The sequence below is a fragment of the Lepisosteus oculatus genome, chromosome 28, assembly GCF_040954835.1.
Source record: "Lepisosteus oculatus isolate fLepOcu1 chromosome 28, fLepOcu1.hap2, whole genome shotgun sequence".
In the NCBI taxonomy this organism is placed as follows: domain Eukaryota; kingdom Metazoa; phylum Chordata; class Actinopteri; order Semionotiformes; family Lepisosteidae; genus Lepisosteus; species Lepisosteus oculatus.
Window position 1 is genome coordinate 3780078 of NC_090723.1, and position 15946 is coordinate 3796023.

The following is a 15946-nucleotide window of genomic DNA, read 5'->3' on the forward strand; positions in this document are numbered from 1 at the left end:
TTTATAAAAGTGGCTTATCAGGGACTGAAACCACTGTCAACTCTCTTGTGTTTTGTCTTTTACCTCCGTAGATCTAAGTTCTAATTTGTGTCAGACCTGACATTGAAACACATTTGAGAGTTTTAAGCCAGCCTCCTGGGGTTTGAGCTCATGTATCTACACGGTCAATGAGGGGCTTCTGCCTGGTGGAGACAAAGATGAAATCTGATGAGATTCACAGACAAGCATAAGATTTTCTCTCTCAAACACCACAATAAGATCTTTCTCTGGGAGTCTATGGACCAGTAAAGGTCTCAAATGACAATTATTACAAAGATGGGGGGAGTGTTATGGCTTTTCCAGTCTGAGAGATATGACATGCCTTTCTGTGCTGATGGCAGGCTGTATCAATGTCACTGGTAAGCATAGTCTTTGTCAATGACTTCTGCATTAGGAAGTGAAATAGAACTGTGTGATTGACCTACAGTTAATGTTGGCTTACTTCTGAAAGGTACTTGGAGTGATCTGGCTTTTAAAGTTTGGTGAAGGAGGCAGAGGATAGAAAATGAATTTAAGATCACAGTATGTCGTGCACATCAATGCTGCAGGAGGAACAGGCACAGAGATTGAAGTTGGAACAGTACTGTGAAAAATGAGAATTCAAAATGGGTGGTTTATTGCTATACATGTTTTTATTAAAGTTTCGTTTGAAAACAAATTTGATTTCCTTCAGATTTGAGGTCTAGGGGGTCCCAAATTGTGGGAGGTAGCGTGAGCAGGTTCTTGTTAACCACAGGGAATTTGAGTGATGGTGAGGAATAAAGACTTGGAGGTTTGGCGCATTGGGGAAAGGTGTTGGAAAGGTAAGTGAAGAGATTTTCTCAAGCCTTTGCCGGTTCAGGTGTCCAGTGTGTGCTTGTGCTGAAACAGCGTGGGCTGGACTCACGCGTCTTCTTGCCTGGCAGTCACAGTGGGTGAGAGGGTCATAACTGAGTTGCTTAGAAATGAAATGAGAGATTCTAACTTTATGGGGAGGTAAACATTTATTTTAAAAATAAAAAAAGCAAATGAATAGAAATCTGGCTGCATGTGCATTTCTCTATCTCATGCTGATAACCAAAGGCAAAGGGCTAAAGCCTGCCTCCTAATAATCCTTTCATTTTGTTGAAAGCCCCTTACATTAAAATAAGGTAGAAAACAAGTAAATGCTGAAAATGTGCTTGCATTGCATTGTCCCGGGAGCCTAGAATGATTAGTGCATCACACTTGGATGTCTCAGTGTGTCAGTCCTCTGCTGTGGGAGTGTGAGGAGCCTTTTCCTTTTGGTATAGATCTGTGATGCGAGGAGAAGCCTGATGTAGCCTGACTGCCCCACTCCTCCTGGAACCTGATGGAGACGCAGCACAGGCGACACAATTGTAGATCAGCGATTGTTTTATTATTAAAGATAAATAAGAGTAAGAACTCCTGTGCTGGTGTCTATTCATTTGACAGGGCTTTTCTGATCTGTTGGCCGTTGAGTGTATCATGGTGCCTTGAAAATACAGCGCAGAGAACATTGCAAAGCGACTGCTTTATAAAAAACAAAACAAATGAGTACACATCGAATTGCTGTGTTTACATGTAGTTCATTATTGCGTCCACCCTGGTTTTCATAATATCCTCATACTGACCGAAAGTGCTTTGTTGGTGGGGCGGGTGCCTGCCTGCCTGCCTGCTGCACTGTGCAGTGGTGAGGGCCCGGAGAGCTGCTGCTCTGCAGGGAGGAGCTGTGCATGCAGGCCACCTCTGCACTTATTGGTATTCCTCAGCTGTAGCAAGAGGCGGGTAGTGCTCTTGAAAGGGGCTATAATATTTCATTCAGGAAAGTTAAGAAAAAATCATTTATTATTGCTTTACAAGATCCAGTCGATAGCAAGAGGATCTCGTCTGAATTTTAATAGGCCTGCATTCCTTTTCGCTGGATCTTCTCCAGTAAGGCTACCCGGCTGCTGTCTCAACACTTTGATAGAGCTGTGCTTGTGTGTGTCCATGTGCCAGGGCAGGGCTCAAGGCCAGGGGTCTTTACAAATTCTGGGAACAAATAGGAAACAGTGTAAGAGATTGTATGACTTTTTTTTGGCTAGTGTACAAATAGAAAAATGTATAAAAAAGGTTAAACTAGAATCATAATTAGCATATCGGTGCTTGTAAGCAATAATGCACGATTTAGGTTTGCATGTCAGTATCGTTCCTCAGTGTACTGCTACTACGTACTGTTCTAGATTGGTGCATTTATGTTTGTATGTAACTGCTGAAAACTTTTATCTAAATATGTGCTTAGATTACCTAAAGGCGTGCTGGCAGTAGTGCCCAACAGTGACACCGACCACCATAAACACATCAGCGATCACTGCATAGTTATTTGAACAAAATAATAGAAAATAATATCTGTGTTCAAATGTTTTTCCTTCATTTCTTCGATCCAACTTGCCTCAAATCCAGATCTAGAATGGATTATGGGAAGGCAGTAGCCTGGTGACGTTGCTGGTTGTCTTGCAGTGCATGCTAGGAATTTTACTCAATGCCCTTCACTTGAGTACATTTACATTTACACTGGCAATTATTCTGTCTGTGTTGGAATCTGACCTCGGTGTATGAGAAGACAAGAGGATGTATTCCAGTTGTAATATCAACTTTTTTTAACAGGTTTTATACCACAAAAATGCATTATAATGTATCCTTTTCTTTTCCTGTTATGATATTTCCTGCAATTTAATGCAAGTTCTCCCATTAATGGTAATTTTAACTGCTTTGCCTTTGATTACCAGTCCAGCAGATGTCTCTTTGTTTGCCTACCTCTTCAAACACTTCACAGCTGAAGTTCTGTTTCCCTCGTTTTCCCTTAACTCGGGTTTATGTGATCATTTGGGTTTATGAGAAGCCTCACTGTCTCTGCCTCTTCCGCTTCTAAATGAATCGGGTCTACAACAGCTCTCCTGCTGTTTTTCCAGGACTATGCCGAGAAGGAGAAGGCCATCGCCAAGGCTCTGGAGGACCTGCGAGCGAACTTCTATTGTGAGCTCTGCGACAAGCAGTACCAGAAGCATCAGGAGTTCGACAACCACATCAACTCCTATGATCATGCACACAAGCAGGTGGGGGCACTCGCATGCAAACCTGTGCTGTCCTGATGAGTCCTGGACCTGTTGCACTGACGCACTACACACCTGCTTCATGTAGCCCGATGGGCAAGTCTAATTATGCTTCTGTTAGATTTCTAAAAATCAGTTTAAATCTCTCCATACAGACAACGTAACACCTGCATTGCAAGTTAGGTCAGGTAACAACGAGCATTTGACAGCCGAAAGTGTGTGTGTAATAGGATGCTGCAGTGGGGGTATGCATCAGGCTTAAGCAACGCTGCTTGGCTTGCCTAAGGTAGTGTTAAAACCTTACCTTTCAGCCTAATTAAGAAACTGAGTTGAACCAGCAGAGGTTCACAATAAGTGCTTGCTACTGGCTGACCAGTAATGCTCAACGAATCTTTTCTTTTTTGCATAAATTGGAAAACTTAAAGAATACATTGTAATCTATGCTATACTAATCTATACTTCACAGTATAATCAAACACTATCTTGTAAAAGAAAGATGCTTGTTTAAAAAATACTGAAGAAAAAACCTGATTGGAATATCTTTATGAATCTGCATAGATGTACAGATATAAAGTATCTGCAACAAAAGATGTTGCATTTGTAATTGGGCTGCTTTGGTCATCAGTTAATGCCAGAAATCCATAGCCACCCTAAAACACCTTTTGTAAGGATGATGCAATGATCTCGCTCAATCGGTGATCATACAAATCTCACACTGTGGCACTGAACACAGCATTTCTGTCGTCCAGCTTTGATGGTATAAAGTAAAAAAAAAAGTTTAATGTGCAGTCCTTAGAGATGGTTAGGATTCAAATTGAGTGTAAAGTTTGGTTTCCTTCCAAACGGTTTGCTCACCCTCAAACACACAGGTATATCAACATACACGTCACCTGCTGTTCCTGGTCACTTCACCTTTCCTGCCACAGGCAAGACCTTTTAGCCAGAGTGCAGTTTCATGACCCGACATGACAGGCCTCAGTGTGCTGCTTGTAATATCCCATTCATTTCTTTGACAGTTAGTTGATTATATTGGGAGAAAGTTAGACCTGATAATCTTCGCATCCTGAGGGGAAGTGGAGATGAAATAATTCCTAAAGCAGAGTCACTGTCAGTGTCCACTAAACTTCAGGTCAAGTCTTCTGTTCTGACAGTCTGACGCCCTTAAAATGGAAATGGAGGTCAGTGATCTTTCTGATGCCAAAAATGAAGAAGAAAGGGCAGACTTGCCCGGCCTGAAGTCTCTGGAGGCTAAACTGCCAGAGTGCTACTGCATTCTGATTAGGTTAGAACATCAGAAAGGCTACAGATGGACAGCAGGACATTTTTTTTAACATCTGCAGTTACTTAACTTTTACAGGGAGGAGGAGAATTTAATCGAAGTTGACTCGCTTGCATTTCAGCTGCTTTAGCTAATTTCACCTCTTTGCAGTCCATTAATCTGTCTGTTTGATTCCATAAATCACTGAGCGTGTCAGCGAGTCTTCTGTGCTTACCCTTGAGTCTCCACGTTTAAAACACTCCAATTTTCCACTCTGACTGCTACTCAATCTGAAGACACACACGAGAATCACTTGGTGAATGTGCTTTCATTTATCTGGATGGCCTTTGCCTGTTCGTCCCAATTGTGTTCCCCTCTCTATCTAGCTGCTTAGAGCCTGGGCTACACGCTATCATCATTCATGAGCAGTGTATGTCATTAATAAGGCCCTACAAAACTCAGTTGTTTCACAGTTGGAACTTCACAGTTGAAAATGTATCTTGGGGTTCTTCTTTGATGCCATAAAAACGCAGCAGGTTGTAGAAATATGGGATAGTAATCAGTGACAGTCTTTGCTTTCTTAAATCGGTCCGGAGACGGCACCTGAAACGGTGCGTCTTTGCTGTTCTGTCTGCAGTGAACAGACCCATCCGTATGGAGTCCCTGCTGCCCCTGTGTCAGAGGGCTGTGACTGAGTGCTCACGTTGCACCAGCCCAGCCTGGTGATGCCTCGAGTCTGCCTTCTACCAGGCCCCAGAGCTAGAGCAGCTTGTAGGGCGACGTTTCTATAAGCAGGAATTATATCTTTGGCTGTAGCAAAGAGTACGTCACCCATCCTTAGAGCACAGCTTGAGCTCTGAGGTCCCGGGTCTGAGTCTGGGTTGTGTGGGTGGGGCTCTCCAAACAGTGGGGCACATTGGGCTGCGTGGATGAAGGTGGTGTTTGCTGGCCAGGGCTCTTCTGGTTTTCAGCAGTAGCGACCCCTCTGCTCGTTGGCTGGAACACATCTCTCCTCCTGTCAGCGCGGGATATGTTAAAAAACCAAGTGGGTCAGAAGTGGGTGGGTGGGAGATGTCTGCCTGCACTTCCTCATTCTCTCCTGTGTGCACATTGTGGCGGGGGGGGAGGTGAGGATCGTGTTGAGTCGAGGCATGACAAAAAAACACACTCTCTGGTTGCTCAAAATAATTTAAGCGCAGCGAAAATAATTGGCAACTCTAAATTGTTTTTTAGTGATTCTAAAAAACAAAAGCGCTGTCCCTTCACCCTCTTCCTCCCTAACCTGAAAAAAAATGAGCAGGGAGGGGTTGGATGGGTCATTCAGAAACTTTGCTTGTGAGTCTGCAATCTATCCTTAACACAAACCTGCAAGGCACTTTAAAGTCCTCCCCAGCTGCATTGGAAAAGCTCTCTCCCGTCCTTTCTTTCTTCTTAAATTGCAGGTCCCATCCTAGGCCATATTGCTGATCTCATCTGCAGGCATGCAAGCTGGGTTTTATACCCTAAGCCTTTAGTTGCCAGCAAAACAGATGTGCATGCATTTTAAATGTTGTGCATTAATTGTTTGTGTAGCTGAAGGAAGGAGCCATGCATTATTACTATTCAAGGGGAAGAAATGGGTCCAGTGAGCAGAAAATATTTGTGAAGTGAGGCAGTAAAGGCCACAGCATGTACTGTACCAGTACTGGTAGGAGGGGTGAGGAGCAATTGTCCTCTGCACATATCAGCCATTTGGGAAGACAGCTTACTTCTGCCTGAAGCCCCTCCCCGCCTCTCCACCTCACTCCCCCTCGCTCTCTGCCCCACTCAGCTCTGTGCTGAGTGCTGATCTGTCGAGACTGCTTGCCTTGTAATGCTTAATTTTTATTTTTCTCTTTATTTTTCCTCTTTTTTCATTTATTTTTTTTTTTTTTGGTTCTGCGATGTTTTAACATCTTTCAGCTGATGTATTGCCAGCAAACCCTTCTAAAAATATGGGCGTCCAGACCACCAGCGTGAGTTTCTCTCTACTGGCTTGTGTAGCTGTATAATTATACGTGTCTGCCCTTGGCCCCACTTCATCTAGTGAATGACTTGTCTTTTTTTGTCCATCACTAATTACTGCTTGATGCTTATCTGCCCTTTCAAAGCAATGTCCAGTGTGCAGGGGATGGAAGTAGCAGCATGTGAGTTTTATGCATGCACAGTATTTCTTTAACCATACAGGTAATTCTTAAAGAAACAAGGTCTGCAGCAGAGCACTGCTGAAATGTAGTGCACTGGAGAAGTTCCAGATTTTTTAACTGGGTTAATAAGATGATTACAGAATCTCCAGGGATTATATATGACTATCAGTGGTGTGGTCAGTCACCAATAAAATAAGTTAAAAATATCACTACATTTATTATGAATGTATTATTATTATAAATGAACATTAAAAAACTATCTTTAAGGACTGCGAGATTGTGATAAAATCAAAATCCAATGATTTGATTTTGTGTGTAGATTTCTGTGCATAACGTACATGTTTATCATCTGGAGATGTGGCCCAGGCGCTGCTCTTCAAAGTTTTAGACGCAGTCGTGCCCGAGGCTCCTCAAGAATCACCGTCTCGACGGCCTGTTTGGTTACAGATTGTACTCAAGATTGGGATCTTTGCCATTTTGTTTTTGTATGAAAACGTGCTTCGTCATCAGACCAAAGCGGTTTTCCAGAGCCACTTTGATTTCATTGCTTGTCCAAGTTGTTTCTCCCCCCCCAGCTAAAAAGCTTTAACAACATGTGCTGAATTTTCTTACACTTTTGAGTTTCAAGCCAGCAGGGTACTGTGCCATAAAAGCGCCTGTGACTGACTTTGTGTAGCTCGGACATTGCTTTGCCTACCTCTCGATTCCCTGCACCTTTTTTCTTTTCTGCTCCCCTTTTCCTGTTTCATTTTCCCTTGGCGTTCGATTAACCTCATGCTCTCCACTCCTTCTCGCGAAGCCCAGCGTTCCCACATCTCCCTGCCTCCCTCCCACCCGCTCTCTGTGTCCTCCATCCAGCCTTTTGCCTACGATCATCACACTTAGCGAGAGGCACTCTAGACTGAGCTGTGGCTTTGTAACGTCGTGATCCACTGCTTGTTGCTGCCAAAAGAAAAACAAAATCGGCACAAAGACAACAAAAAAAAAAGATGCAATAACCAGTTTTTCTAAAGCTTCTTAAGCCAAAGAGAGCTTGGCTTGCAGAGGAGGTGGCTCAGTGGCTCTGAGCACAGGTAAGGAGCTCACTGACACTGTGTGGTAAAAGTTTTAAGCTGGGGGTGGGAGTAAATCATTGGTGTTTTTTCTCCCTTTGAAGCGTGGCTCCACACGGCGAGAAGCTCTCCGAGGTTTTCTGCAGTGCTTGCCTGCCCCCCCGAGCAATGAGCCCAATAAAGCAAAAGGCTTTAATTACGCCCCGGCAGGACTTTTACATTTTTGAATGTTTTTTTTTTATTTTCTAATGTGATTCCTGCTGTGTCATCTTTAGTGTCAGTCAGTGTCTGTTTCCCACTGCCTGGGCGTGCCAGGACTGTATTTCCGTTCTGTGTGCAGAAAAGCGTGTCTCCCAGCTACACAGAACATGTTAAAAACAGCAGCAGCCATATGAAATAGCAGCAGTAAGCATTCTTTCAGCAGAATCCTTCTTCCAAAAGTTTCCTTTACCTTAAGCTCTGGTTTTCTCGTTTAAAAATTGAATAATCTTGAGCTGCGTTAGAAATAAATTCTACACTTGTGTGCATAGCAGTTTAAACTGTCAATTCAGCACCACTTCCAATCAGATAATAAACATGGAGCACTAAATCGTGCCTAAGTCGAATAGAAATGCTGGCGAATGCTTCTTTAAAACCATCATCCATCGATTCAGTTCGTTTTTAACTTACAGGCTTAGGTCACCGTTTCATCCTATCGGATAAACCCAAACCACACGATTAACGCACTGGAACTCGATGTGGGCAGCTTGCAGTTGTGTGGATTTCCAAGGCACTGCTGTGAAAGTGAAAACGAGGGGGAGATGCACGGCGGCCTGCAGGTGGCTGGCAGAGCACTAGGCCCTGGTGGCTGAAAGCACTGGCTGAGCCGTGTGGGGGGGTGTGGCGGGCCGCGTCACTGACTCTCTCCCCGTCTCTCGTTCTCCTCTTTCTCGCCCCTCCTCCCTCCCTGCCCCTTCCTCTGCCTTTCGGTTCAGAGGCTGAAGGAGCTGAAGCAGCGGGAGTTTGCGCGGAACGTGTCGTCCCGCTCGCGGCGGGACGAGAAGAAGCAGGAGAGGGCGCTGCGGCGGCTGCACGAGCTGGCGGAGCAGAGGAAGCAGCAGGACTGGTAGGACACGGCGCCCTCTGCTGGGCGGGGAGGGGGAGAGCCGCAGCTCGGCGCTAGCGGAAAGCCACTGCGGACTTGCTTGGCCGGATCTATACTGACATTTCATCAGTAGAGCAGTGAAATTACTGCAGGCACTTGGGGGAGTCCTTCTTGAAATCCCTGGCTGGGTCATATTGTCACTGAAAGACCCTCCCTTTATAACAGAAAATAACAATTCTTATGTAAGACTGAATGTGAAACTTTGAGCACAGGCTGTGCCGCTGCCTGCATCATGCAGTAATTTCGTGCATCTCCACATCCCTTTTTTTTGCTTTAGAAATGGAGAAATAATTGTGCATTAACGTTGCGTGTTAAGTCTTTAAACCGGCTTTTACCTCTCGGTGCTCGTACAGCCTGACGTGATGCTGGCCTGTCCTGTCTTGCAGCGCCCTGGGCAGTGGCCCCATGTTTAAAGCTACCACAGTGGCAGTGGACGGGGAGAACAGTGAAGAAGGCGCCCCAAACCCCGAGGGGCCTCCACTCTCGGATGGTGCAACGGAGGGGTCACAGGGAGAAGACAAGGGAATCCCCAGCTGTGGCCAGGTTACCAGTGTGGCATCACCCAAACAGGCAGCTGCGGCCGGCAGAAACAGCCCCTCGTCTTCCTCCTCGTCAGCCCTCCTGCCCAAAGTGAGCGTGTCCTTCTCCTTTGCTAAGAAAGCCCCCGTGAAGCTGGAGACGGCAGCTGCCGTCTTCGCGGAGCATGGCGAGGAAGCTTCAGCCGAGGAACCCAGCAAGGACGAGGAGAAGGCTGGGGAGGAGTCCTCCGGGTCCCCAAAGGGCACTGGTTCAGGCAGCCCAGGCAGAAGCCCCGAGGAAGAGCAACAGCAGCAGCAGGATGAAGGGGGAGCCTTGGCCTCCACTCTGTCCAAGCTGAAAATGATGATGAAGAGAGAGGAAGGCTCGTCTAGCCAGGAGCCCCAGTACTATCATTACATTCCCCCGGCGCACTGCAGGGTCAAGCCCAACTTCCAGTTCCTGCTCTTCATGAAGGCGTCCGACCAGGTTGGCAACAAGGAGGAAGAGGAAGAGGAGGAGGAGGAGGAGGAGGCAGCCTCCAGCCCCTCTCAGAAGGAGTCCCAACCCAGGGAAGACAAGCAGGCGAAAGATCAAGAGAAACCGCGGCGAGCGTCGCCTGAGTCGGGCACCAGCACACCCAGAGCGAAGCCCGAGGAGGGGGCTGCAGGTTCCCCTCGGGTCAGCACTCCCACCTCGAAGGCACCAGCAGACGGCGGTCAGGCAGCAGCCGATGACCACATGGGCCCCCGGCTCCCCACAGGTCCGTTTTTCCCGGTTCTCAGTAAAGACGAGAGCACCACGCTCCAGTGGCCCTCCGAGCTGCTGGAGTTCACGCGCGCCCAGCCCTCGCTTTCCTACAGCTGCAACCCGCTGTATTTCGACTTCAAGCTGTCGCGCAACAAAGGGGGCCGCGCGGGGAGGCCTCCCCGGAGCGCCGAGGCCAGCTGCGGAGGCGGGAGGCCGGGGAATCCCGCGGGAGAGGGCGCGGGATCGGGGGGCAGGGAGGCCGCGGCTGCCGCGAGCGGCACGGAGACGCCAAGCCCCTCAGCGGGCGAGAAGAACGACGGGCCCCCGGCGAAGGGCGAAGGCACGGCGGGAGGGGCAGACGGGCACAAGCCGCCGGGCAAGAACAGCAGCAAGAAGAAGAAGAAGAAAAAGCACAAAAAGTCCAGCAAGCGGTCGAAGCGGAAAGAGAAGGGGAAAGGGGCGCTGGAGGGAGGGGCGGAGGGGGAGAGCGCAGCAGAGAGGTCCAAGAAGAAGAAGAAGAAACACAAGCGGAAGAAAAGCAAGAGCAGGGCTTCGGGGGAGGAGGAGGGCAGAGAGAAAGAGAGCGCAGCGGCCCAGGCCTCGGCAGGCAGAGATGGCGCGGACACGGGGAAGAGGAAGCGCCCCCTGAAGCAGGAGGCTCAGAAGGTGGGGGCTGAGCAGGGCGACGCAGGCAAAGGCTCTGAGCCAGCGAACCCCTCGGAGGAGCACAACAGTACCAAGCGGCACAAGCCAGACCCCGGAGCTCCTGTCCCGGCCCCGGCTCAGACTCCAGCCAGCTCCGGCCCCGGTCAGCGGAAACGCTCCAGCAGCGGTGGCGGCGGGGGGCGCGGCAGCCGGCACGCGAGCAGCGAGGAGGAGGAGGAGAGCGAGGACGGGGGCTCTTCCTCCCAGCGCTCCCATCGCCGCCAGCCGGCGGCCCAGCAGCAGCAGCAGCAGCAGCGGCGGCACTCCAGCGAGGACTCGGAGCGCTCCAGGAGCCGCTCCTCCCGCAGGGGGGACCGGAGGAGCCGCCGGGGCAGAGGGCGGGGGGCCGGGCGGGGCCCCTCGTCCCGCAGCCAGTCCTACTCCAGCAGCTCGGAGCGCTCCTCCAGGGGCAGCAGCCGGTACAGCGGGAGGCGCAACCGCAGCTACTCGGACAGCTACAGCGACTACAGCGACGCGCCGCGGCGGCGCTCCAAGCTCTCCTCGGACTCCGAGTACGAGCGGCGGGGCGGCAGGCGCCGGTCCAGGCAGCGGCACTACTCCTCCTCCTCTTCCGAGGAGGAGTCCAGCCGCTCGCGCAGCCACGGCCGCCGGCAGAGGCGCCGCCGGCACCGGCACAGCAGCTCGCGCAGCTCCAGCAGCAGCAGCCCCCAGAGCTGGAAGCGCAGCAGCTACAGCCGCAGCCGCAGCTCGGCCAGCCGCTCCTCCAGCTCCGCCAAGGGCTCGGCGCGGCGGCGCCGGGACAGCGCGGCCCGCCGCCGGGACTTCAACCGCTCCCGGATATACCGCTCCCAGTCCCCGCGCTCCTCCTCCTCGTCCCGCGCGCCGCCCCGGAAGGAGCAGGCTCGGAGCGGCGGCCACGCCAACAGCAACTCCTCCCAGCCGCGGCCGGGCAGCGCAGGGGCAGGGGGCGGCGGCGGGGGCGGCGGCAACCCCGGGGGCGCAGAAGAGAGGAACTCCCTCACCGCGCGGCAGCTGCTGGAGAAGGTGCAGTCCCGCAAGGGGACCGAGGAGAGCGGGACCCAGGCAAAGCCAGGAATCAAGCTGAAGGACCCTCCGCAGGGGTATTTCGGGCCTAAGCTGCCCCCTTCCTTGGGGAACAAAGCCATGTTGCCCCTATTCGGGAAGTTCCCTGTGGGCAAGAAGCCGGTGCTGCTGCCCCTGCGGCCGCCTGAAGAAGCGGAGAAGGCGGTTCGGGCGGAGGCGGCGGAGGCGGGGGCCGAGGTGATCCTCGTGGAGCCCATCCGCGAGTTCCCTCCCCCGCCCCCGCCCCCACCGCCCCCCCCCCAGCAGAGGGAGGAAGAGGTGCAGCAGATGGCGCAGGAGGAGGGGCGGCTCCCGACTCCTGAAGCTCACCCGCTGCCCGAGGCCCGACTCTTTGAGCAAGAGCCGGCTATGGTAGTGCCGTCGTACCCCACCCAGGACCCGATGCAGGAGCCCCCCAACCCAGTCATGGAGCCCATGCTGCCCGAGATGCAGCAGCAGCAGCAGCAGCCGGCACACCCCTATCCTGGGTATCCCCCTGCTAGCCTGGAGGAGGAAGACATGGGCACAGAGGCGGACGAGGACGCGTCCTTGGCCCCGCTGGAGAGCCAGCCCATCACCTTCACCCCAGAGGAGATGGAGAAGTACAGCAAGCTCCAGCAGGCGGCCCAGCAGCACATCCAGCAGCAGCTCTTGGCCAAGCAGGCCAAGACCTTCCCCGCGGCGGCGGCGGCGGCGGCAGCGGCGGCGGCGGCGGCGGCTAATCTGGCCCCGGCCCCTCCCCCAGCGGCCCTGCAGCACATCCACATCCAGCAGCCCGCGGCGGCCGCCGGCACGGCCACCTCCATCACCACAGTGCAGCACGCCATCCTGCAGCACCACGCGGCCACGGCGGCGGCCATCGGCATCCACCCGCACCCCCACCACCCCCACCCGCAGCAGCTGGCCCAGGTGCACCACATCCCCCAGCACCACCTCACCCCCATCTCCCTCTCCCCGCTGGGCCACTCGCTCATCCCCGCGCACCACGCCGCCTTCCTCTCCAGCCACCCCATCCACATCATCCCCGCCTCCGCCATCCACCACACCCCGCTGGCCCTGCACCACGTGCCGCACACCGCCCTGTACCCCACACTCTTCGCCCCGCGGCCCTCCGCCGCCGCCGCCGCCGCCGCCCTGCACCTGCACCCCCTCCTGCACCCCATCTTCTCAGGGCAGGACCTCCAGCACCCCCCCAGCCACGGCTCCTGAGACTGGCCCGCGGCACAGGTGCCTGACGCGCGGCGCGGCCGCCCGCGCCTCGAGACCCCCCGCCTCTCCCCTGTCCTGCTGCTCTGACACCTCGTGACGGGCGCAGCCTGCCTCTCCTCCGTCAGGCACCCTGATGCCTGCAGGACGTTTTGGGACACTGCTTGGAGGATTCGAAGCCGGGAGACGTGTAGGTGGGAGAGGAAAAAAAAACTTATCTGCAGTGAGTGGGGATTTTTTTATTGAATCTGGAGGGATAGGCTGGGGAGGAATCACCAGCCGTTGCCTGGTGCCTTCGCTGGCTGGGGTATACAGATCAGAGCGTCCTGGTATAACAGATTGAAAGACTGGGGCATTTTACGTGTATCTGAATTTTGGTGGGTTTTCTTGAACCGAGTCTCTGAGCCCCCTGGTCTCTTCATAATGTCTGGGCAGGGCCTGAACCCAGGGATGTCAGGGGTCAATGGCAAGGTAACTGTTGGGGTGTACTTGCTAACGCATTGCATGGGGAGCCAGGAAAACCACTGGAGTATTTTTTTTTTATTACTTTTTGTTTTCTACAGCCAAAGATAAGATGGCTGAAGCCATAAGCTGGATCTGCTTTGTCTTCTTAAATGGGGAGGTGACTCCTAGACTGTAGGATTGGCCCCTTGCCTCTAAAGCTAGGGAAGTCGCTAGGGAACTGCTCCTGAAGAAAGACGCACTTTGAGGAAACGGAGGCTTGCTGTAAATGAGTTCATGTTCCTGACATCTCCCAGCGTTGTGCAGCTAAATTTGTCAAACTGCTATTACAGAAGTCTCACTTCAGGTTAATTGTCTCCTTCATGGTTCGATTTCTTTTTTGTAAGATTGTTTTTAGATGTTCACATTATTCAAGACTCCCAGAAGAAATTAAATGTTGTGTGATGGCAAACTAATAAGCTAATTATCTCACATCAGTCATTAAGTGTAGAGACCCCCCCCCCTCCCCCTAATGTTATGCTGTGGTAGGACAGAAACACCAGCTGTTCCCTTTTTAACTGGTCCATGCAGAATTGGGCATCTGGGGTAGGCTGCCAGGGATCGTGAACTGCTAGAACTGGATCTCTGAGGTTAAACAATGAGTTCAAATTTGGAGAAAAGTGATTTATTTTTTTCTAATCCTGTTTTATAGTAGATGTACCAAGCTCATTAGATTGTTTGAATCTGCAAAACGATGCAAAGTCTATTGGGGCTGTAGTTTCTATAGCAAACCGAGTACTAGTAGGTATGCAATGGGATGACCTTAACCATCAACCTTTATACATTGTACAGCTGTAAAGACACATGTGATCAAGGCTCCAGCCCAGTCATTATTTAACACCCCGAAGAATTGCACTGAACTACATACATGGAAATGCTGCTTTTGTAGCACATATGATTATATGATTGTAGTATACTGCAATAATTTAATTTTTTTATGCTGTTTTTTGTAAAATCACCCTTGCTTGGTGGGGCAAGTGACATTCCCCCCCCATCTCTGTAACCTACAAGAGTGTAAATAGGGTTGCAGCCGTTAAAAAAAAACAACCTGTAAGGCTTTAGGGTTTGTAGTAGTTCCTATTCAACCCCAGGCAGTGCAAAAATCTTCAAGCATGTATGTTTTATCAAAACCCTTGTATTTTTTTTCTGCCGTATTGTGAAAATCAGAAGTGGGCTGTTTTTGCGTATGAGGTGTCCCCAGTAAAACACTTGTTTGGTGTCTGGTTTCCCCTCTTCCTTGACTTGTGGTGCATTGGCAGTGAAGTGTATTGCAGCCTGTTCTGGCACCCCAGCTGCCTGGGAGCCCGCCCAAAGCATCGTGCCTTCTTCAACCACGCCTGCGTCCACAGACCTGCGCCAGCTTCCCTCGCCACAGCACTGGCCCTGACCGCTGCCCCGGAGCCGGAGGGGGACGACAGCGGGGCAAAGAGATCTGCGCACAGAACCCAGGGCATGAAGCCGTTCTTGCCGATTTAGGGGTAAATGCTTGTGAGTTCATACAGTACAACAACTATTGTTCACCTCAAGGAGGGCTTGAAAATAAAACAGTAAGGTTACACTTCTCGAAAAATGCTCAAGCTGCCTGAAGTACTAAATTGTAATACCATAGGACTCCACATATTGTTTCAGTGACCACCAATAGATTTTATGACTCTTAAACAAGTGTTGACCCACATTTGATTAACTTTTTTTAAACTGTTGTAGCGATGTGGATTTGCTTTGCTGTCTCACACTACTTCTAAAAAGGATTTTATTAATAATGAAACAAAGTGAGGGTAATGAACATAGGATTTTCCTATACAGGATCTAACTGCACATTTTTGACTTCACTATTATAATTTATTATGAAGAGTGGCCTTAGTACACTGGTTAACTTTAACAAAAGGCTGGCAGTACCGCCTGTGGACACCAGGGGGCATCTGTGAGCTATGTGAACAAAATGGGTTTTTGAAACTAGGTGTGTTTGGCCCAATAACGGACATTTAGATCTCATTTTCCGGTTTAACGATGAGTACAGTCCTTTGGAAAATGGAATGTGTACCGTGAGAAGAAAGAGAAGATTCAGCATTAGTGGTTATTCGGAAGCTGACGCTGGAGCTCAGAAGCAACCTGCTGTGAACTACGGAGGTGGAGATCTCTTGTTTGTGTGATGTGGTGTTGATTCCCCATGAATAACAGCGCTGTTCATGGCCTGCCGTCAGGAGGACCCGCTTAATGCACCCATGCAATTGTGGTTTAACTGCTTTCTGTAACTATATCCTGTACAGTGGAGAGAGTATTCTAACAATGATGGCAGTGGATAACCTACCTTGTTTTATTTAACTTTGTCACATAAAACAGGCAGTAATGTTGCTGTAAAAAAAATCTTTATAATAAAAAGATTTGTGAAACTTTGGGGTTATTTTTTGTATGTTGATGCGATTTGATGCTTTTAGAGGTAACTTTGAGCACCACTGTGTGTTTGACAATGATGGGATGCTGACCCCAGAGTC

General features: G+C 50.5%; 1 protein-coding gene across 6 annotated transcripts in view; it reads left to right on the top strand.

Moving 5' to 3' along the window:
• Positions 1–15844, top strand: part of gpatch8 (G patch domain containing 8) — a 63654-nt gene extending 47810 nt beyond the window's left edge. For all 6 annotated transcript variants that reach the window (XM_069185687.1, XM_069185689.1, XM_069185690.1 and 3 more), the window contains 3 exons: positions 2973–3116; positions 8563–8693; positions 9119–15844. In XM_069185687.1, coding sequence (XP_069041788.1) covers positions 2973–3116; positions 8563–8693; positions 9119–12956 — 4113 coding nt within the window. In that variant the 3' untranslated portion in view covers positions 12957–15844. The remainder of the gene's footprint in view (positions 1–2972; positions 3117–8562; positions 8694–9118) is intronic.
• The last annotated feature ends 102 nt before the right edge of the window (positions 15845–15946 follow it).